Source organism: Podarcis vaucheri (genome assembly GCF_965113315.1).
Source record: "Podarcis vaucheri genome assembly, chromosome: 4".
NCBI classification, from domain to species: domain Eukaryota; kingdom Metazoa; phylum Chordata; class Lepidosauria; order Squamata; family Lacertidae; genus Podarcis; species Podarcis vaucheri.
Window position 1 is genome coordinate 103,764,672 of NC_138762.1, and position 24,086 is coordinate 103,788,757.

General features: G+C 46.9%; 1 protein-coding gene across 3 annotated transcripts in view; it reads left to right on the forward strand.

Moving 5' to 3' along the window:
• The window catches only part of KLF12 (KLF transcription factor 12), a 243,577-nt gene that overhangs the window by 133,847 nt on the left and 85,644 nt on the right, over positions 1-24,086 (forward strand). For all 3 annotated transcript variants that reach the window (XM_082221431.1, XM_082221433.1, XM_082221432.1), the window contains exon 3: positions 9,428-9,959. In XM_082221431.1, the coding sequence (XP_082077557.1) occupies positions 9,428-9,959 (532 nt within the window). The remainder of the gene's footprint in view (positions 1-9,427; positions 9,960-24,086) is intronic.

Here is a 24,086-nt window from a genome sequence, read left to right on the forward strand (position 1 = left end):
TTTTCTGCTGTAAAATAAGTTGAGTGAAAGCTTTTCTTTCTGGGGTCTTTTGCCTCCTTACTTGCTGATGGTGTTACCACAGGCTGTGGCAAGGAATACTTTCCTTCTTTAAACACACACACACACACAAAATACAGTGGTACCTCGGGTTACATATGCTTCAGGTTACATACGTTTCAGGTTACAGACTCCGCTAATCCAGAAATATTACCTCGGGTTAAGAACTTTGCTTCAGGATGAGAACAGAAATCGTGCAGCGGCAGCGGGAGGCCCCATTAGCTAAAGTGGTACCTCAGATTAAGAACAGTTTCAGGTTAAGAACAGACCTCCAGAATGAATTACCGTATTTTTCGCCCTATAGGACGCACTGGCCCATAGGACGTACCTAGATCGGGGGGGGGGAATAAAGGGAAAAAAATTATCCCCCCCCCCAGCTCGGGGCTGGGGCGGGGGAAGCCCGAGCTTCCGCCGACCCCAGCCCCCAGAACAGGCAGCTCTGGCAGCTTGCGCAGCTGGGGGAGGGGGAAGCCGCCCGCCGCCAGCCTCCAAACCACGTCGGGAGACAGCGGGATGGCGCGCTGCGCCTCCCCGCTGTCCCCCGAGCTTGTGGGGCTGGCGGTGGGGCTCTCCAGGCTTCAGCGAAAGCCTGCATTCGCCCCATAGGATGCACACACATTTCCCCTTCATTTTTGGAGGGGGAAAAGTGTGTCCTATAGTGCGAAAAATACGGTAAGTACTTAACCTGAGGTACCACTGTGTGTTTCTCTCCTTGAAGAGAGATGGTTTGCCAATCTCCATGTTCCAGCAGCATCCAGGGTAGGTTATTGTAGTGTGTTGTACATGGCGGTTTTGGAAAACGTTTGGGAAAGGAAACCATGACTTGCAAGTGGGCTGTTAACTAGGCCCAGCCCCTATGGGCAGGATCACAGTTTTATTAAAAGATTTGCACTAGTTGCTGGTATGGTTCCAGGCTCAGTTAAAAGCATTGGTCTTGTCTATAACACCCTCGACAATGTGGGCTGGAGCATCTTCATGATCCTATTCCTTCTGCATGAAGCTCCCTGCCAATTAATAGCTTCCTCAAAGGCCTTTCTCCCATCTTTGAAAGTGATATGGATGACACTGGAGAAAGGACATCTTCCGTACTGATACTGAAAATATGGAAGCCCCTCGGAACATATTTGCCTTGTACTTTCTTTGCTATCTTTTAGCAGCTAAGCGAAGTCCACCCTGTTCTTTTCTACCCTTAATGGAATTTGAGGTCCTTTTCACTTGCCTTTTTATCTGGGTTATGTTGGCCTGAGTGTTTTTTCTGCTGTTTTGATTTCCCGTTCCCTGGCGTTGCTTGTTTTTGTTCTGTTGCATCTTACTGTAGATTATGGTTTGGTTTGGTTTTTAAACGTAAGCTGTCCTGAGACCGTCCTGTCAAAAAGCAGAGTATAAAATGCTATAAATAAGACAGCGTCCAAGGACACCTTCACACACAGCCCTGACCTGCATATCCTGCACGTGTCAAGGTGAAGGAACCAGTTCTCTAATTTGGGTCTGCTCTCTCATAGGCCGTTTAGTGTGAGCGGCAGCCTATACATGCACACTTCTGTCTGAGTAGGCCTTGTCAAGGCAATCTATCTCCCCTTTTTTGCAGATCAAATGTATTTGCAAATGTCCCAGTTCACAGAAAGGTCCTATGCATGTTTGAGGCTCATGCTTACAGCCCACCATGTGCAGAATGCGAGATGGTGCAGTCATGTAACTTTAGGCCAGCCTTTCTCAACCTTGAGTCCCCAGATGTTGTTGGACTACAACTCCCATCATTCCTACCCATCAAGGATGATGGGAGTTGTAGTTAAGAACATCCGGGAACTCAAGAAAGGCTGTGGACTTAATAATATCATGGGGAGTAGCGGGTGGGGCTGTCTTTAGATGACAATTACTTCTTCCTTCAAAATGTGGTATTATTCAGGGACCCCTTATCCATTCTGCTGAGTGTGGCCCTTTACCTCTGCCCCCAAAGCCCTGCCCTGTGAGTGCACCGCTAATCTCGTTGTGAACTGGTTTAAAGGTACTTCATCTGTGTATACATAAAAGGTTATTAGTAAGCACTGCTTCTCAGACGTCTCACAATCCGTTTCCCTCTCATGGTATGTTTGGCTATGAAGCTTTTGTGTAGACAGTGAAGATGCTATTCATATTTCACAAGGCTTTGCATTTCTGACAGCACAGAATATTGCCTTCTTGTTGGGTAGCATTTGCAGGCTGGGCAGATTTCCACACACTTGTCATTTGGATCCATCCTGACAGCTTCCTGAAAACACTCTGAAAGACACCCTCGTTCCTGGGAGTTATGAATCACGGTTTGAAGTTATGGCCATTTCTGTGTTAAGGCTAATCGGGGAAGGATTTCTATTAATAATAAAGTCTAGCATCACTCATAACTTTCCAAGCGAGAGCCTGATTGAACTTAACGTGAACTTAAAGATCCTCTTCGAAGAGGAACCTTTGATAGGGTGGTTGCCACATTGATGTACACACCACACAGCATGCCTCACGTCCATTTCATAAGATATATTCCATGTCTCTGAAAGCCTATAGCGAGTGCTTTTATGCAGGGCATAACTGGTTTTGTCTTGCAGTGACAAACATGTCCCTTTGTGACCATCATTCATTTTTCAGGAATGAACTGAAGATGCAGTTTTGAATGTGTTGCTTTGAGTATTTCATCAATATTTGCCCCATCAACAGTGTTTTGTGGATTATGGTTCCACATGTAACAGACTCTGAAGGCAAAATTGAGTGCAAGATGAGTTTTGATTTATCTAGGCAGAGGCATTGTTAGGGGGGTATCCCAGCCTTTTTGTGGTAGTTCCAGGATTCCTGACCCCTCCTCTCATTTTTTTAATTATTTTTTTTGGGGGGGCTCGTAGCTAATGTTAGTTCTACTTAGAATACGCTCACTGAGATTTATGGGCATACTTAACCTGGGTCCAGTTGTTTTCAGTGAGTCTACTCTCAGCAGAATTTCATTGGAGACGACCCATATTTTATAGGGTGGCTGGGCATACTGCAAAATGAAGTGCTGGAGAAACCCAGCCATTCACCCCATAATTTCCAAGAGGCAACTGTACAAATAAATGACCATATGCAGATTTCATGCAAATTTGGGTCATGCTTCTGCCCCATGAGCCTTTTAAGTGCTTGTAAATTTCTTTCTGTATATTCCTGGGTGCAGCAAAATAAAGAAAAGGAAAAAAAAGACTGAGGGGGTGTGTTGGAAGCCAAGAGTAAATTTCACAACAGGGGCTTAATTCTGCTCCAAACTGGATTTTTCTTGTGATTTGTCTTAGCACTCTCATAGTGAAATCTTGCAGTATTGATTTATTGTTTGTTTTTGCTTCTGTTTTACTTTCCCTTATCTTAATATGAGTTGTCCAATATGAGTTGTCCAACAGCTATTGTATTATGCAACGCTTTTGGAATGTGACACCCACTAATGATGCTATTTTTCTGGGGCCATTTTGAAATCAACCACAAACTTCCGTTCCAACCAGGACTTTAAAGGAGTCTGTTGGATGTCAACAGAAGCAGATTTTAAAAAGAGGAAGGTAAATAAGGGTTTTAAGAAAAGATGAATGAGGGCTAAACTGCAGCCCTAGTTTTTAGACAATGAAACCATCCAAAATGCTGCTATATTGTGTTAAGGGTGCCTCTGTCAACCTGACATCCTTGAGATGTTTTGGACCACAAAAGACCTCCCCTGTTGGGCAGCTGTTGGTTCTCCTTGTTGGTGTTCTTCCTGCACAGAGCAATGGTCCTCATTTTTCCTTGCCCTCATTATCCCAGTCCCCTCAAGTGTCTCGATTAAACTGAAACATCATGAATTGACAGAAGCCGCCCAATCCCAAATGCCCCGATATGTTATCCTCTTCTTCCATTTAATGTGATCTACCCACATGATGTATCACAATGCTACACGTGACACAATGACATCATGGAGGCCTGTAAACAAAATAACGTGGTATGCCACAGTCAATCAGATTAAATAAGAATTTAAGATAAGAGCTGTGCTGGATCAGGCCAAAGGTTGCTCGAGACTGGGGTCCTTTTACTGCTAGCCTACAGTTTCAGAGCCAGTGTGGTGTAGTGGTTAAGAGTGGTAGTCTTGTAATCTGGTGAACTGGGTTCGCTTCCCCGCTCCTCCACATGCAGCTGCTGGGTGACTCACACTTCTTTGAAGTCTCTCAGCCCCACTGACCTCACAGAGTGTTTGTTGTGGGGGAGGAAGGGAAAGGAGAATGTTAGCCGCTTTGAGACTCCTGAAGGGGAGTGAAAAGCGGGATATCAAATCCAAACTCTTCTTCTTCTTCTTCTTCTTCATGTGAATGAGTATTGGTCTAGTTGACAACATTCAGAAGTTCCCAAATGCTGCTGCTGTGCTGGCGAGGAAACAAACCTGAAGCTGGCTTTGTGCAAACCACGTTTCCCTCAAATAAGCTGTAGTCAGGAAGCCAAGCTTCTGTCTCTGGTGCCAGAGCAACTTGCTCACCAGTCTTTACTGGGTGAGGTGGCATTCGCTGTTCTGCTTCAGGCACTGTGCAAAAGCTGACCCTCCATGCATCCCTATTTTCCAGGGACAGGACCAGATTTACGGACGCTGTCCCAGCTTCTGATCTGATCCCAGAATGTCCCGCTTTTCCTTAGGATGTCCCTATTTTCGTCAGAGAAATGTTGGAGGGTATGGAGTTATGCAAACAACAACAACCCTCCACTGAGCCAAGGAGATAAGTAACTATACAACCTTTAGAAGACATCTGATGGCAACCTTGTATTGTGAAGTGTTTTTTTAATGTTTTATTATGGTTTTATATATGTTGGAAGCTGCCCAGAGTGATTTGGGCAAACCAGTCAGATGGGTGGGGTATAAATAATAAAATTATTATTAGAAAAGGAGGGTTTGCAAAAGCAGCACAGTTGGTTAGAGCATGGTGCTGATAATGTCAAAGTTGCATTTTCTATCCCTGCATGCAGTGGTACCCCGGGTTACAGATGCTTCAGTCTACAGACTCCGCTAACCCAGAAATAGTACCTCAGGTTAAGAACTTTGCTTCAGGATGAGAACAGAAGTCGCGTGGCAGCGGTGCAGTGGCAGCAGGAGGCCCCATTAGCTAAAGTGGTGTCTCAGGTTAAGAACAGTTTCAGGTTAAGAACAGACCTCCAGAATGAATTAAATTCTTAACCCAAGGTACCACTGTATTTCTGCCTTGCCAGGGATTGGATTAGATGATCCTAAGGGTACCTTCTAAGCCTACAATTCTGTGATTCTATGATTATGGAATAGGACACCCCTATTTCCGTTGGAGAAATGTCGGAGGGTGTGTAAAAGCATCACAGCATGGCTCCCTCGATCTTTCCAGAGGAGTTAGAGAGGCCCACAAGCGCCAGAGTCTCATAAGCAGGTGGATATTCCCAGAAAGCATCGAGTGAATAGGCCTGCAGGCAGCCATAGCATCGTATCAAAGTGAGGCTTGCTTTCTCCGCCTTTCCTCGCCGCTCTCCTTTGAAAATAATCATATCATATCTCATTGGGTCATAAAGAACTTGATTTATTGAAGCCAATTCATGAGACACTAAATCATTTCAATAAAAACAGCTGCATTTCACAGCTTTCGGTTTTATCCCATTAAAATTTCAAGTCTATAATATGCAATTATGTGTATACTCAAAGTAAAGATATTATTTTCTGTGTGGGGGAAAAAAAAGGAAGTATAAATTTCTCCCCCTTAATTTGTAATATATTCAGGCTTGACAGTACTAATTTGCACTGCAAAGTAATTTGGGCATAAGAAGCATATGTCAACATGAGGAGTAGCTGCAGTTTTGTCTCTGGAGGATCACTTAAATCTGTCTTGTTACAGATATACTGTAGTTGATTTGCTCATCTTAATTTTTGACCCAATAATGATAATTTATGAAATTCAGATCCTTTTTTTTCTTCTTCTTCTGAGAATTTGCAATATTTGGAAGGGTAGAAAAGGCAGGAAATATGCCTTATAATTAATTTCTGTTCATAGGACTATTTAGTGAAAGCAGAGACACCCCAATGTCATGTTTTGCGATGCAGGTACATGCTACCCAAATTAAAGATGTGAAAATAGCACTCCATCATAATTTATATGGAATAATGGGATTGATTTGGAGGGGGGTTGGGTGTCCAGAAAGTGAATCTGGATTCTGAATTAAGGTTGGAATCAAGGCCTTGAGTCTTGCTCAGCCTGAACAGAGGCTGTAGGACATAAAACAAAGACATAAACATGTTACAGACCCTATTGCGACCTTAATAGTTCAGGCTAGGGTGCTCCTATATGTTGTGGCCAGTTATCCATTGCCAAAAAAGAGGATTTGCAACATTCCCCACTCAAAAAAGTGGGGAGGACATCATTTTGCATCAAATTTGTATACAGTGGTACCTCGGGTTACATACACTTCAGGTTACATATGCTTCAGGTTACACAGTACACTAAGCCAGAAATAGTGCTTCAGGTTAAGAACTTTGCTTCAGGATAAGAACAGAAATCAGGCTCCAGCGGCATGGCAGCAGCAGGAGGCCCCATTAGCTAATGTGGTGCTTCAGGTTAAGAACAGTTTCAGGTTAAGTACGGACCTCCGGAACGAATTAAGTACTTAACCCGAGGTACCACTGTATGGTAAATTATATGTATAGACACACATTTAGAAATAATTTCTATGCCTTAACTATTTAATGCATAGAATACTATAGACACCAGATGACTTGTGTGCTTGCTCAGACTAAGTGCCAATAGATGTTGTTGGGCCACTCCAAGACGTCCCACTTTTTATGGTTCCTTATCTGCAAACCAGACTTGGACTAGATGGCCCTCAAAGAGAGGACACCTTCAAAGAGAAGACTGTGATGGAGAAGATAGCCAACGTGGTGCTCCCAGATGCTGTTGGAGTCTGCTGTCATCATCCCAGAACATTGGGCTGATGGGAGTAGGACTCCAACAGCATCTGGAGTTCTCCAGATTGAGCATCATTCGACCACACTGTAAACCCTCAATTCCATTTCATCAGAAATGATGATGAGATGGTGATGAGATGGGAAGTGTATACACACACAGGCAAGGATGCTTTTATCATACCACCTACAACCCTTGAAAATCTATGATCCCCAGTCTCTAGTCTAGACGCACAGTTATTTGCAACTGGGGGAAGCTCTGTTCATTTCATGTTTGGCAACAATGCTGGGGGTTCGAAGTCTAGCTCATGTTTATCTTCACATCATCTCTAGAGCTTTGTGTAGGCTTGGGTTATGGAGAGAATCTAAACCTTTGAGGTTTATGTGGGCTGTGATTTCAGCCTTAATGTGCTTATCGCTCCTGAAAATCTGGCCCCAAATTCCTCCCAGAACGCCTTACAAACTTGCAGAAACACTTGCAACTAGAGTTGACGTTCACCATCTGCAATGTTGAGAAGGGAGTCTGACCTCCCACTGAATATGAGGATGTGATTCAGCTTGGAACATGATGTACAGATATGGGTAAAAGTGAAATGAATCAACTGTTTAAATAGGGGGTAAGGAAGGATACAAGAGACTTCTGAGTAAATATGAGTTGGGTGTTAGCAATGCAGCAACAGAAACAGCTTCACCTTAAAAACAGCTCACATCTGCAGCGAGGTGGTACAAGAAAACATCTCTGCTGATGTTCTGAGACTCCTCTGTAAAAAAAAAAGTTGTTGACAAAGATGTTCACAATGGCTTAATTAATTTGAAATATTCAAATATTATTAATTCACATGAATGATTGTTCCTCAGAACTTTCTGGTAATGTTTGGATAATGACATTGTGCTGTAATGAGATTCTATTGTAATGAAGAACAAGCAGAGTGGAGAAATAAACTAGTGACAAGCTACGGGCAGATGTGCCCATGTGCCACCAGTGGAATATGTGAGATGGAGCTCACCTAGTTCAGAGATGGAAATGCAACAGTTTTCGACTTGCAAACAGGGCTGATTTATGATATTTCTATGCTCCTTTTCATTCAAATGAATCGCAAAGCAGCTTATAAACAATACACAGCAATAACTTAATGGAGCGTAATAAAACATCACAAATACAATACAGATCATAGAATAATTATCAAATCATCAGTAAAACAGTTACAATCTATAAAGCACTATTATTCACTAAACAAATAAGCTAAACAGTACAATTACAACAAAAGTCAGTGAGAAGGGACTTAGGTAAACAACTATCTGACGTTTAGAAGACATTTGAAGGCAGCCCTCTTTAGGGAGGTTTTTAATGACTGATGTTTTAATGTATTTTTTTATCTTTGTTGGAAGCCTCCCAGATGGGCAGGGTATAAATATATTATTATTATTATTATTATTATTATTATTATTATTATTATTATTATTATTTAATATTTCATCTGTTCCCTCCCCCTCACCACTGTGGTACCCTCCTTTTAAACAGAGACAGCATTAGCGAATACAGGCACCCCATTTGGGGGGGGGTAACTTCTATAGTTACCCTTCATACCCCGATACAGTGGTGCCCCGCAAGACGAATGCCTCGCAAGACGGAAAACTCGCTAGACGAAAGAGTTTTCCGTTATTGAGGTGCTTCGCAAAACGAATTTCCTATGGGCTTGCTTCGCAAGACGACAATGTCTTGCGAGTTCCTGCTGGTTTTTCCCCCTCCCCCCTTTTTCTAAGCCGCTAAGCCGCTTATCAGCTGATCCGATAAGCCGATAAACCGCTAATAGCGCTAATCTGCTAATCCGTCAATGGGCTTGCTTCGCAAGACGAAAAAACTGCTAGACGAAGGGACTCTCAGAACGGATTATTTTTGTCTTGCGAGGCACCACTGTAGCTTGAAGGCAGATCCAGAGGAAGAAAAAAAAATTACTAGAGCAGCAAGAGAATGGTACTCAGCCCAGCTCAGAAGCATTCTGGGAAAATGAGAGTGGTGGGTAGCTGTAGTCTCTCGCTGAGTACTCAGGGGGTCTCTTGTTGATTCCCCAGGGAGGGCTGCAAGTGTTCCCTGCCTGAAACTCTGGAAAGCTTTTGCCAGCCAATGTAGAGCTGGATGAATCAATGATTTGACTCAGTCTAAGGCAGCTTCCCATGTCCTTATGTTCATTTCAGAGTGCCACTAGTGCACCTCCTTAATAGAAAAGCTGAAAATAAAAAATAAAAAGAGGCAGTGACAGACATGATCCCCAGTGAACCCTTTATCAGGACCTGACGTTGGGCCTCTTTGAAGCAGCCGCCCTTTCCTTGCCTGCTTGCCCTTCATTTCAATGATGATGCTTAAAATAAACATACACACTGTTATCATCCGAGTGTTGTTGTTTTTTGGCTCCTAGATGGTAATGGCCTGTTTCCCTTTCCTTCCTTCCACAGTCTCCAAACTCTCACAGTTACCCAGATATGGAAGCTGTACCCCTTTTGCTGAACAGCATGAAGGCAGATCCAGAAGAAGACTCCTTGTCCACAGACCATTTCCAAACACAAACTGAGCCAGTGGACTTGTCGATAAACAAGGCCCGGTCATCCCCCATCGCTGCTTCGTCTTCGCCTGTGTCCATCACCGCCTCGGCATCGTCTCCTTCTTCCACTTCAACATCCTCTAGTCGGCCAGCTTCATCACCCACAGTAATAACGTCCGTCTCTTCAGCCTCTTCTGCACCGTCAGTATTAACGCCAGGCCCGCTCGTGGCATCAGGTGTTGGAGGGCAGCAGTTTTTGCACATAATCCACCCAGTACCCCCGTCCAGCCCCATGAACCTACAGACCAACAAAATGAGTCACGTACATCGCATCCCAGTCGTGGTGCAGTCGGTGCCCGTGGTCTACACAGCGGTGAGATCACCAGGGAATGTGAACAACACTATCGTAGTACCGCTACTGGAGGACGGGAGAAGTCATGTCAAAGGTACGGTGCCCATCCCCACTCACCCCAGGCGTGAAATGTACTTGGATTTTAAGAAGGGTGAAGGCCAGACTAGCTGATGCTACTATTAGAACACCCAATCGTTTTGCAAGCCTACGGGAGCTTTTCCTTCCTATCTTGCATGTGGAAATGTAAGACTGGAGACAAACACTTGTTAACTGGAGAAGCATGGGAAAATATCACATATTAAGCCAAGAGGGCTAGCATGGTCTACAGGACAACTGCTATTAATAATAATAATAATAATAATAATAATAATAATAATAATAATAATTTATTATTTATACCCCACCCATCTGGCTGGGCTTCCCCAGCCACTCTGGGTGGCTTCCAACCAAATATTAAAATACAGTAGTGGGGAGACTCCAAATTAAATTCTACCATTACGCTGGGAACCATCCAGCTCAACCAAAGATCTGCTGGATCCTAACCCCACTCATCCCAGCAGATCATGCCACAGGATTGCTCCCTCAGTGTCTGTGTATTTAGCAGAATGCCAGAAAGGGACATAGGCTGGCCACCAGATTATTAATCTGGATAATACAGGCTTCCTGATCAGACTGCCTACTACATGTGTACAGCTGTACCATATATAAGCTCCTCTTTCTGATGTTGCACCAAATATGTGGACACGGGCGGTAAAGAGTTGGTGGCTTGTGGATGTTGGGGGTGGGATTAGTTTGGGCTTCCATATGTCTGGATTTTCTCAAACGTTATCGGGAGGCAGAAGTTTGGCAAGTAAACCAAAAAACTTCAACAACTTTCGCCGTGTCCTGCAAATGTCAGTGGCAGTGATCTTCTTCCCCGCTCCTCTATTCATACAAGTAGGGTGCATGTGTGTGTGTGTGTCTGTGTGTGTGTGTGTGTGTGTGTGAATAGTCCCAATTTGTTCGTGAAATGGAAGATGTCACAGCCAGTCATCTTATGCTTTCCTCCCTCCCTGAGGAAGTCACCAGTAATATAGAGTCAATAGTGGGGTAGGAGAGCTGGAAATGATACCCAATCTATTTCACATCTGGCAACCAATGTGCCCTTTTTGTTTCAGACAGTACATGGGTAGACAAGTATAAAATGTCGGAGACGCAATCTTTTCAGAGCCCTCTAGCGTATTCCAGTGTTAACTCTGGAAGTGTATATTCAATTCTCACCAAACGAAGCCTCCTGGAGCTTTAAGAATGTGATGCTGGCAATGATGGAGTCAGCGGGCCAGGCATTGTTGCGCCTCTGGATGCTCTAGAACAGGGCTGTCCAATAATAATAATAATAATAATAAATTTTATTTATATCCCGCCCTCCCCAGCCGAAGCCGGGCTCAGGGCGGCTAACAACAATCAAATAAACAATCAAATAATCATACATTCTAAAAATATTTCATTATAAAATTAGTTAAAATCAAATTGATGGCAACCGATTAAGCAAGATTTTGTGCAGGTTGCCAGAGGAGGGGGTCAGGCTGCGCCCTGACCAAAGGCCTGGCGGAACAACTCTGTCTTGCAGGCCCTGCGGAAAGATGTCAGGTCCCGCAGGGCCCTAGTCTCTTGTGACAGAGCATTCCACCAGGTTGGAGCCGCAGCCGAGAAGGCCCTGGCTCTAGTTGAGGCCAGCCTAACCTCTCAACAGGTTGATTGCAATCTACTGGTCCATCGTGGGATGTCCCTGGTTGATCTTTGGACCCCACCAAAATGCCCCCCCCCCAAAGCTCAACAACTTCCTAAAAAAGCTCAACAACTCTGACAATGGGTAGATCACTGCCAGTTTTTTTTAATACTGTGAGTAGATTTCAGACCCTTGGAAGTTGGATGCCCCTGCTTTAGAACATAAGAAGACCCTTGCCGGATCAATCCAGCCATTCCAACACCTTATTCTCATAGTGGCCAACCAGATTTTCCCATGGGAAACGCACAAGCAAGACCAGAAGATTCCCTGTAACTGATATTCAGATGCATATACACTCCCTCTGACAGGGGAGGTAGAACAGAGCCATTGTGGCTTGTGGCCATTCATCGCCTCACCCTTCCAGGAATTTGCCTAATCCTCCTTTTAAGCTTTTCACTTTGGTGGCCATCCCCACCTGTGATAGAGGACCACCCATGATAGACAAACACATTCTCCTAGCCATGTATTGTGAACTGCTGGCTTATTGACAACAACTCCCCCCCCCTTTTTTTTTTTTGAATCCCTGGCAGCTGCAAAACTGGGAGATTTATCAAGCCCTTAGTGCAACACTATATGTGACTTGGAGGGTTGCATTCAATGTGTCTGGTCAGGAGTTTTGCAGGCTTGCACTACAATTCCCACTATATCCAGCACCATGTGCAAGCTCAAGGATTGAGAGTTAGCAATAGCCCTCCAGGTTTGGATAGGGATGACGGTTGTGTTCACGCTGCGGCATAGAGAAATGCTTCATATAGCAGTGGAACCCAGCTAGTATTCTGCGTGCTGGTTGCACCAAACATCTGCTCGAACTAAGAGGAAAATCTCACGCTGGATTTGGCTCTGGTCTTAGCGAGCTTTAAGGATGTGATAACAAAACAGTTTATTAGACATAAAGGTAAAGGGATCCCTGACCATTAGGTCCAGTCGTGACCGACTCTGGGGTTGCGGCGCTCATCTGGCTTTATTGGCCGAGGGAGCTGGCGTACAGCTTCCGGGTCATGTGGCCAGCATTACTAAGCCGCTTCTGGTGAACCAGAGCAGCACACAGAAACGCGTTTATTAATTTATTATCAGCCAAGTGATCCTAAGCTAGTACAGCTTGATACTGTTCCATCTGCAACTTGAATTGCATTTGATTTCAGAAGAAATGGATTTTAAGGAGATTTCTTTAGCTAATTAAAGAGAATAGTTACATAAAGGACCAAAGGACAAAGATGCTCTGGTGAGAAAGACCTGTGTGACTGGCCTTGCCTACACCATTCCGCTATTTAGATCCTACTTGAAATTAGGAGGGCTACACCTCAGGGAAGATGGCAGGTGAGAGACTTTATCCAGCAAACCAGTGCTCCATAAAATCAGCATGTTCATATACGGTTTTATCTGGGCCAGATTTTTTTTTCAGGGTGACATTTTTTTCCTTATTGCTGTATTGTCTGAGCAGAAGAGACGCCACAAAAATTTCTTTTCACCATTCCCTTGTCTGGTTCTGTATGTGAGATTCCTCCTGGCTGCATGGCCTTGCTTTTGCAAAACAGAAATAAGAAATCATTCTAGGAAAACACTTTTTGATAGTTAGCCTGTTTATTCACAGGGGGAAACCAAATAGTCACGAGCTTTGTAAAGCAGGGTGAATTTTTCCTTTAAAAATCCAATTTCCGTACTACTCACGGGTTGCTGCTTTAGAGTCCAATTGTTCACAAGAAGAAGTCAGCGCTCTCCGACCATGGCATGCGGCTTCACTCCGCAGGAGAAGCAGTCGACTCACAGCACCGCGCCGCTCACCACGTCTCCTGTTCCGAAGCCTTTAAAAAGGCTCCTTCACGGGTCGGGGGGCGCAAATGGTGCCCGCCAAGTCACCAGGTTCACAGGCTTCCCCGCCTGTGATTTTTAAGGGTCCCCGCGTTGCTGCAGCGGCAAGACCCGATCCTGTGGAGCCGATTCCCTCCGGAGCTCAGAGGGAGTCCGCCATTAGTCAATCGCGCTAACCCGGAAGTCTCCGTGAATGTCACTTATTTTCTACTTATTTTGTGTTGTGTAGGCTCCTATGATGTAATTAATGGGCCCGCCTGTTAGTTTGTTATGAATAAAAAATCATTTTCAGTTAGAGCTTAATAATTATTTCACCATTAATATGCTTCTTCTTAATTGTATTTCACTATTAATATACTTCTTCTTAATTGTATTTCAGTTCAACGATTACTTTGATAAAATACATATTTTGTTATGTGCAAATGGCTTTAGATACCTATTAGGTCCATAAATTACCATATAGCATATATTCAACACAAAAAACAGTGACAATTTGTTGTTGACAAAGGACAGCTGGACATATAAAGGGCCCCATTACCTTCAGTAGCTTAGGGCCTCATCAAACCTAAATCTAGCCCTGTAGAGAAGATAGATGTCCCCACCCAGAATAAAGACCTGAGATGCAAGCAGAACATAACATACTTTGTTGTCCCTAGCAGTATATAAAGAGGCAGCTCTTTTAACGATATTTACAGTAGATTTTTTTGATTTTTTTAAAAATCAGTGTTACGTTTCATTAAGGGGTGTTGTAGCAACAGTGAAGCCTTTAGCACCTATTGGCTGAAATGGTGTGATGTCATAGAATGTTTAGAAAGGTGGACTGCTGAGGAAAGTGTGATTTAAGGTCCAGCTTTGTGGGATGAAGTTAATGATAGTTTGGTTGGGTGCAAGAATGGAGGAGTCAAGGTCACTTTTAGATATGTAGAAGTGTCTTGTCTAGAAACCTGGGCTCAGAAAAAGCTATGTCCTGCTGTTGTTCAAATCTGTAATTGCTTTTCTTTCCCCCGGCTTTGTTTTATGTTGGATGGTGAATCAGTTATATATTAGATACTTGATGTGATTTAGGTCTTAACACTCTTGAGAATTCGATTTCCTGTAAATGGGGTGTGAGTTCTACAGTGTTCAATTTAAAATGAAAAAGGTCTAACGTTTTTGCTGTGGAAAAACAACATCACACCATCCTCATAGATGTGTATCTGAGTTATACGTAGGTAGGTTTCTGCAGATGTCCATAGCCTCTATTAATCCTGCATGCCCCTGGCAAATTATTTTGCTCGTGAAATTACTATAAATAATGACTTTGATTGGACAGAGTAATTAATAGCCTATGGTAGATTAGCAACGCATGTATAGGAGCTAACCCCACCTTCTCCCATCTCACAAGAGCACACAGTTAACTGCTTAAACCGCACAGTCCCATAAAATCTCAATAAAGCCTGAAAAACTGTGGAGTATGTGTAATCTTGCTATAAATTGCAATAAAAATTACCCTGTAGACTCTATATTATGATCATTAAGTTCATGGATGCTGCTGCTGTGTACATAAAGTTTTATGGAATAAATCGACCAGTTTTGCTGCCCCTATCAGAAAGCAAGCTGTTTTTGATTTAAAAGTTGATTGGTGTTCTCAGAGCATTTTTCCAAGAACGCAAACCATTTGTAATGGCCTTTAGTGGAAAGCGGGTTGGGCGCTGGGGTGAGGAGGCCTTGTATATCTGCCCTGCATTGAGAGTACTTTATTATGAGGCCTAGGAGAAGTTACATGTTTTCCGCAAAACGCACATTCGCACAGCTGCTCTGTGTACATTAAATAAACCTCTGCACAATGTCTAACCTCACTGGGCTTCATTTGGACTATATTGCGTCTCCCTGTATTTGTTTGAAATGCTAAGCAGTACATTTAATTTTGTACTTTTTTTCCTGCATCACTTCTCTGCCCAACGGCGGGATGATGCTTTCATTCTCCAGGAACTATGTGGTTTGTTCCAAAATCCTGTTGTTGAGATACTGGTAGACTATTATTTTCTGCTACACCAGTGGGATTATAATTTATCACCTCCAGAAAACACTCTTCTCCCCTTCCCTCCTCCTCTCACATTCTTATTATTACAGTCATACCTCGGGTTAAAGTAGCTTCAGGTTGAGCATTTTCGGGTTGCGCTCTGCAGTGACCCGGAAGTAACGGAATGGGTTACCACCGGGTTCCACCGCTCACGCATGCACAGACGCTCAAAATAACGTCACGCACATGCGCAGAAATGGCGAATCGTGGCACGGGTTGCATTCTGCTCAGGATGCGAACGGGGCTCTGGAACGGATCCCGTTCGCATCCAGAGGTGGTGTTGTTGTTTAGTCGTGTCCAACTCTTCGTGACCCCATGGACCAGAGCACGCCAGGCACTCCTGTCTTCCACTGCCTCCCGCAGTTTGGTCAGACTCATGTTTGTAGCTTCAAGAACACCGTCCAACCATCTCGTCCTCTGCCGTCCCCTTCTCCTTGTGCCCTCCATCTTTCCCAACATCAGGGTCTTTTCCAGGGAGTCTTCTCTTCCCATGAGGTGGCCAAAGTATTGGAGTCTCAGCTTCAGGATCTGTCCTTCTGAAAGGGACATCGGTTTTCAGACCAAGAATGTAAAGATCAGGCAGCAAAGTTTCTTAAAGAAAAAGTTTTATTTGGTTTTTGTCAGACAAAAAGCAAAAGGGTGCATTTCAGTAAAATGAGAAAATGCCCACCCTCCAAAGGGGGTGGTCTACTTATATACCTTTCTTGCTAAGCATAGTTCAGCCCCTTACCCCTCCCCATCCATTGCATATTCATCATAGCTCTACCAATCAGATTGGTGGCTGCCGTGTTCGGTTTCAAGCTTGCACTAATCACTAGATGGCGCTGTTGGCTTATAAGCTGCTTGACCTCTTCACTATTTCCAGTAAATTAGCCCCTAGCCCACACATTTCTGGGAATGGGCTGTGGTTTCTAAATAGAGCCCATCTCCGGGGTCTTGCGGTCTTCGTGGTGGGCAACATCCTGTTATTGTGTTAGTCAGGGGCTCGTTTCTCAGAAATAGCTTAGTACATGCAAAATTCCCCTAACCACAAGCATGCAACTGCTGTTCTTGCGAAATATAGCAGAGACCTAGTTTTGCTCTTAGCTAGCTCTTCTAGAGAATAGAAAATGGCCTTTTGCCTGGTAAGGGTACAACAGAAAATGGCTCCCGTCTGGCTCTCTCAGTCTTCACCCCTTCATTCCCCCCTTTCCATCCCGAAGATGCAGAACCCAGGTCAAGGTTCCTCATCTTCGGTTGATGGACCAATAGATGCAAAATCGTAGAGAGCCAGAACCTGTGTGCGTGTTGCTGCATTAACTGAGCGGCTCACCATTTGGCGTACAATCTGAATAAGACAAGGCACAAAGCATGATAAAGCGATTACAATAAGAAAGAAAACCAGAACCACAAGTAAAATCTCTTTTAACCATGACCACCCTGGGAGCCAAGAGGTAAGCCAATTCCAAATACTGGGAAGACCTGTACCATCTTGACTAATCTTGTGGAACAAGTCAGCTTGCTTCTTAATGCGCTCAACATCATTCTCCACACGTTTACTTTGGTTGTATATGGATGCTAACTCCCTAATGCGCCAAATATCTGTCAACACGCGTTGGTCTCGGTTAATGTATACGCAGCAGGAGGAGTTCAGAAAGGCACAAACCCCTCCCTGGCTGGCCAGTAGGTAGTCCAAAGCAATCCTGTTCTGTAAGGTGGTAGCGGCCATCTGCCTGATTTCCAGCTGAAGGGCCATAAGGGCATCAGCCGTGGAGTTAGCTACTAGGGCCAGTTGTGCTACCTCTTCCTGCAGGGAGGTTAAGGCATCTGCGGTGGAGGCCGCAAAGATCTCCAGTGAGGCTGAAATATTGACCAGTGCTCGTTCTACCTCATAAACTCCAAGGCCAGGGAAAAACGCTCTCATAAAGGAGTGAAAGCCGGTGTTTCTGACCACCAGGGGGTTGTCTGCCCTGCGGTAGCGGGGGCGTGCCACTCCCGGGAAGGTGTCATGGAGTGTGAGCCCTGGGGCCAAGGTTCCTAAGGTGCAGGTCCCATACCAATTACGAGGTAATGTCTTGTAAGCTGTGTGATCGCAAAGCCAGAACCATCCCTTTCTCCACCCCGGCGTCGCAAGGGGCCAGGTGGAGGGGTACCAGGGTTGTGAGGTCTGTTCAGCGCGAGTCACATTGTGTACGTAAGTACACCCTGAGTGATTGCCCACAAAAACCTCGTCTGGAATGTCTGGCTGCCACCAATAGTCAGGGGGAATCTGGTTCCTGTAGTAGGCTTTCCAAAAAGCACTGTCCACGGGTGGTATACTCCTGTGGATGCACGGGCCCCCCTCTAGGACCCTGTCAAGTCTCCAAATGTGATGTTGGGGAACCCTGTAGGACTCGTTCAGCCATGGGGGCCCAACTATCAGCAGACGTAGAAAAGAAGTTGCATTCATAGAGAAAGGTACTCCCGTTATGGGGATCCCCTGTCCCAGATGCATGGGGACGTGCACGCATACCCAACATTCTGACCTATTCAGGCTCTTGGCTACCGCCGTTGTCATGTTTAGGAAGGTATTGTCCTTCCACCCCGTGGCCATTTGCGAGGTGAGGACCCATAGGAGCCAGAGGGTGACCTGATTCCTCATCTTGTTCAGTACCGCAGAACAGGGGACTGTACCACCAACACAGGAATCCTACAAAAATGGCAATGCCGCAAGCAAAAAGGAGGGTGGCCCACCAAGGCCAGGGCATGGGGCTTCTAACTTCTGGCCGTGCTACGGCGTGAACAGCGTGCACACACGTAGCGTTCCCACTCTTCCCAGGGAAAGGTGTCTGTCCGGAAGTGGAACACTGCTAGGCCTTGGGAACTGCGGGGGTGGCGGTAGACCCTGTAAGTTTCGAAAACGGGGCCCACTCCCCGGATGAGGCCGAAGGGCCTAAGAGCCCACTCCTGAGCCTCTGAAGCTCTGTAGACCAGCCACAAGGGAAGAACGGTGTGTTGGCGCAGGGTAAATGTATAGTGGCCACACCTGAACGCTCCTTCCTGCAAAAAGAAGCTGCTTCGGGTTACTGGCCGGGCAAACCACTTGTAACACTGCTGTGCTGACCAGTCCTCGTGATAGGGTTCTAACGGGGAAGGGCGTCTCTGCATGCGGTGAGATTTCTATACCTAGTTGCCAAGATACCAGCGGTAGCGTCCTTCCTGGGCCTGGCGATATGCAACGTCCAGGAGCTCCGCTAGTTCAGGACCCCTAACGTTCCAGGGCCTATACCAGGGTCTGGATTCTTCTGAAGCTAGGAGTACTGTCTGCCGGCCTGCTGGTCCTATTGGGTGGTTGTCGCCCACGTGGCCTCTAACCAGGGCGAAGGGAGGCTGAAACCCTGGGGTGGCAACCCTTATGCAGCCACAAGAATATCCTGCCACATCCACAGGTATTGGGTGTGGGGTCACCAAGCCTATTAGTTCAGGTCTTACTCTGGGATTTTGGGAGGTTCGAGCCACCACAACAACCGCAGGTGGGGCTGCGGGATTTACGGGTACTTGTTCAGCAATCTCAATACGCCCCGGGGTCAAGCTCCCTCCCATTCAACACCTGAGCCAATATTCCTTCAACACCCGGGTCAGGGTCTGGGCGTGGTATGCCAAATGGGGTTGGTACTGTGCTCCACCTCCCCGGTCCAGTGCTCTCCCCCCCCTTAGGCAGTGGGATATCTCCCCTCCAAAACAGGAGCGGGCGAAAACTCGATAGAGTTCGACCGTTTCCTCGACTTCGCGTAGGAGCAATACCCACGTGCGTTGGGACGTGTCGTGGACAAGGAGCCACAGAGGGTAAGTGGGATGCCTCACTGCCGCTGCCCTGTGAGGCCCCCGCTCCCAATAGCCGACAAGGACGCCGTCCCTTACCACCGGTAGGACGAACCACTCGTAGCAGAGGTCAGCAGGCCAGAAGGGTTGGTATGGCTCGGTGGGGTCAGGACGATAGGACATAGAACAAAACGGTAGGCACAGAATAGAGAAAGGGGAAAGTCTCTGTGAAAGTCTTTGTGATGATCAGTCGCAGGAACACGTTGCCCGTGGCCTAACGCACTTCCGGTGGCGTCAGACGCAAGGTGATGATCCGTCGCAGGAACCGTTGCCCGTGGCCTAACGCGCTTCCGGTGGCGTCAGACACAAGGGTTCTTGGAGAGAGTCAATTTCAGAGGGTCAGCAGGGTTGCTTTTGCAAGTCCAGACACCCTCAGACTTCTTCAGACGTGTGTGATGGATCCAGGGAGTCACCTCGGCTACTTTCACCGCGGTAGGAGTGGAGAGGAGGACGGTGTACGGGCCTCGCCACTTCGGGATGAGAGGGTCGCGCTTCCACTCTTTCAACCACACGGAGTCCCCTGGCTGGAACTGGTGGACCGGCTCAGCGAGACTGCAGGGTGTGCGCTCGAGGGTGTACCTGGAAAGGGAAGCAAACACACGGGACAAGGATTGCACTTGTTCCTGGGTAATATGGTCTCCCACCCGGCCCAAACTGGCGGGGATGTCTCTGACGAAAGGGGGTGGCCTGCCATACAAAAGTTCAAAGGGTGATAGTCTCAGTCTCTTGGTTGGAGCATTCCGGACCCGGAACAAAGCAAGGGGCAGGACATCTATCCAGCATAGTCCTGTCTCTTGTGTCAGCTTGGCCAAATGGGTCTTCAAGGTGCGATTCATGCGTTCGGTTTTCCCTGAGCTCTGGGGTCGGTACGCTGTGTGGAGCCTCCATCTAATCTGCAGCGCTTTGCATACTTCTTGCACAACCTTATCAATGAAGGCCGGCCCATTGTCGCTGCCAATACTTCTGGGGAGGCCAAAGCGGGGTATGAGTTCATTCAATAGTTTCTTGGTCACCTCACGAGCTTTTTCTGTTCTAGTGGGGTAGGCCTCTGTCCAGCCCGTCAGGGTGCAGACAAACACAAGCAGGTATTTGATGCCCCTTGCGGATGGTAGTTCAGTGAAGTCCACAATCAGGCTTTCCATAGGGGTAAAGCCAACGTGTTGTACTCCCGGAGGAGGGAGGTGGCCTTGTCTGGGGGTGTTCTTGGCGCACAGGACACACCTCTGGGATATAGCAGCAACTAATTGAGCAAGGTTAGTGATATAGAAAAGTCTCCCAAGGTGCGCCCTGGCAGCTGGACCCCCTAGATGGGTGGACTCGTGGTAGTTCTTCACAATCACGGTAGCCAGATGTTGGGGCACAAACACACGGTTGTCAGGTAGACGGAACCATCCTTCCTGGAGTGTCGCTCCTTCCTGGCATGCCCACTGCTTTTCTTCAGGTGTGTAGCGTGGTTCCACGTCGTCTGGAGTGAATTCTGGGATGAGGGCTGCATTGAGTGCTGGTGGAGGTTTCAGAGCTGCTTCCCGAGCCGCACTGTCTGCTTTCCGGTTGCCCCTAGTGACCGTGTCCCTGCCTCTCCCGTGGCCCTTGCAGTGCATCACGGCAATCTTTTCGGGACCCCATACCGCTTCCAGTAGGGTCTCAACTTCTGGACCGTATTTCAGGGCTTTCCCGTGGGCTCCGATCAAGCCCCGCTCCTTCCAGAGGGCTCCATGCGCATGCAGGGTTAAGAAGGCGTACTTGGAATCTGTGTAGATGTTAGCCTTACATCCAGCTGCCAATTGCAGGGCCCTGGTCAGTCCAATCAATTCGGCCTTTTGGGCAGAGGTGCCGGGGGACAGAGGTTCTGCTTCCACAACTTCCTCATTGGTCACTACAGCATACCCGGCTTTCCGGACGCCGTCCAGGACGAAACTGCTACCATCTGTGTAGTATACAACGTCTGGATTCTTCAGCGGCTCATCCTTCAGGTCTGGTCTACTGGAATAGACCTCATCCATCACTTGGAGACAATCGTGGTGTTCTATAGTATCTGTGTCAGGCAAGGGTAGTAGAGTAGCTGGATTGAGGGTATTGACAACTCGTAGATGTATTCTGGGGTTCTCACACAGCAGGCCTTGGTACTTGGCCATGCGAGGGTTGGTCATCCAATAGTTTCCCTTAAATTCCATAAGGGTAAGAACGGAGTGGGGCACATTCACATGCATTTCTTGGCCGAACGTGAACTTGCCTGCTTCTTCTACTATGGTGGCGGTGGCGGCCACAGCCCGCATACAGGGTGGCCATCCTTTCGCTGTGGGGTCTAATTGTTTGGAGAGGTAGGCGACGGGCCGATTCCAACTGCCTAGCTTCTGAGTCAGGACCCCAGCGGCTACGCCGTTTTGTTCATGCACATACAATTGGAATGCTTTCCCGGGATTTGGCAAACCCAGGGCTGGTGCGGCCATGAGGCATCGTTTAATAGTCTCAAAGGCTTCTTGTTGGGCCGGTCCCCATTCAAAGGGATCTCTTTCTCCTCCTCTAGTACTTTCATTGAGGGGTTTGGCTAAAATACTGAAGGCTGGGATCCAGATTCTGCAAAAGCCTGCTGCTCCTAGGAAACCCCTCAACTGTTTTCTGGTAGTGGGTTCCTTCATGCAACAGATGGCTTCCTTTCTCTCAGGGCGCAGTGCCCTCTGCTGGTGCGACACATTAAAACCTAAATACTTCACTTCTTCCTGACATAATTGAGCTTTCTTTCGGGAAACCTTGTATCCCGCCTCCCACAACAGGTGGAGCAATTCTTCGGTGCCCTCCCTACAAGTCTCATAGTCCACTGCCGCAAGAATGATGTCATCAACGTACTGGAGCACCACCTTGTGGCCAGGCACGGAATTGTACCGTGCCAGGTCTTTTGCCAATGCTGTGCCAAAAAGAGTAGGGGAGTTCTTAAAGCCTTGGGGAAGCCTCGTCCAAGTGAGTTGCCCTTTTGTCCCGGTCACTGGATCCTCCCACTGGAAGGCGAAAAGGGGTTGGCTTTGAGGGGCCAGGCGGCAACAGAAAAAGGCGTCTTTAAGGTCCAGAACGGTGAAGAAGGTGGCTTCCGGTGGGATGAGGCTTAGTAAGGTATATGGGTTTGGCACGTTGGGGTGTAGGGTCTCTGTGGCTTGGTTGACGACCCTTAAGTCCTGTGCTGGACGGTAGTCATTGGTGTGAGGCTTTTTAACTGGCAGTAGAGGGGTGTTCCATTCAGATTGGCAAGGTTTGAGTAACCCATACTGAAGTAAACGGTCTAAATGTTTCTTTATTCCTTCCACTGCCTGGCGTGGCAAGGGATACTGTCTTACAGATACTGGCGTTGCAAAAGGCTTTAATCTGACTATGATAGGTGGTATATTGATGGCTAATCCCGGAGGATTGTCTTCAGCCCAGACGCCAGGTGGCGCTTTAAGGTTTTTCGGGATATGATCATTCGCAGAGACTGGCTGGGGCTCGGCGGCCAATGCTGCTAGAAATCGCCATGAATGTTCTCTGGGCACTGTAACTGACATTATGCCACTTGCCTGTGGGGGCAATTTCAACTCGGGTCCCTTGGGGGTGAAGGTAATTTGAGCCTGTAGTTTGGAGAGGACGTCTCTTCCTAACAAGGGCACTGGGCACTCAGGTATGTACAAGAATTGATGGGTCAGGTGACGGCCCCCGATCTGACAGTCCAAAGGTTGTAGGAACGGTTTCCTTGAATAATTGCCAGTGGCCCCCACTATGTTCACTGTTCTCTGGCTTTCACGTTGAAGGGGAGTAGTCAAGACTGAGTATTGGGCACCAGTATCGATCATAAAATTGATAAGTCGGTTCCCTAATTTGATTTTGACCATGGGTTCCGATTGGGAACCTGAGAAGGCTGACTGTGTGCCTACAAGGGAGGAACCCGGTCCATCCTAGTCTTCATAGTCGCCCATGGCTGCCAGACCCACAAGGTCTGTCCGGTCTGGTCCTCTGGCGTATCTTCCTTCCACTATCCTGCCCCGGCGTTCCCGTCCTCGGCCTCCTCCCATCCTTCCTGGCTGGTTTTGGGGGCACTCGGCTTTCCAGTGGCCTTCTTGTTTGCATATCGCACACTGGTTTCTTCCTAAGCCTTGATTTTTCCCTCCCCCTCGGCTGCGGGGCTCTGACTGACTGCGGCGGACCTCCCGGTTCCCTGGGCGGTGCGCGATTGCCGCGGCTATCACTGCTGCCTTTTCCTTCATCCACTGCTTCTTCTCCTTCTTCTCAACATCCCCCCTCTGCTCAAAGACCTTCTGGGCGATGGCCATGAGTTGGGATCTGGTCATGCCTTGGAACCCGGGTTGTTTTTGAATTTTTACTCTAATGTCTTTTGCACACTGTCCTATGAAGGAGGCATTGACCATCAACTCATGTGCGGGGGTTTCGGGGTCGAAGGGAGTCCAAGTTCTGTAAGCGTCTATCAGGCGTTCCAAGAAGTCGCCAGGACTCTCGTCTGGCCGTTGCAGGACACTCGAAACCTTGGACAGGTCAGTGGGTTTTTTAGCTGCCCTACGTACTCCATGTAGGAGAATTTCTCGGTAGGTGGTTAGGGTGGTACGGCTGTCTGCATTATTTGGATCCCAATGTGGGTCCGCAAGGGGATACCGATTTGGCCATTCCTGTTCATCCACCTGTTGATCCCTCAAATATTCCAAAGCCTGGGTATTGATTCTCCTCCTTTCCTCCGAGGTAAAAAGGGTATTCAGTAATTGCTG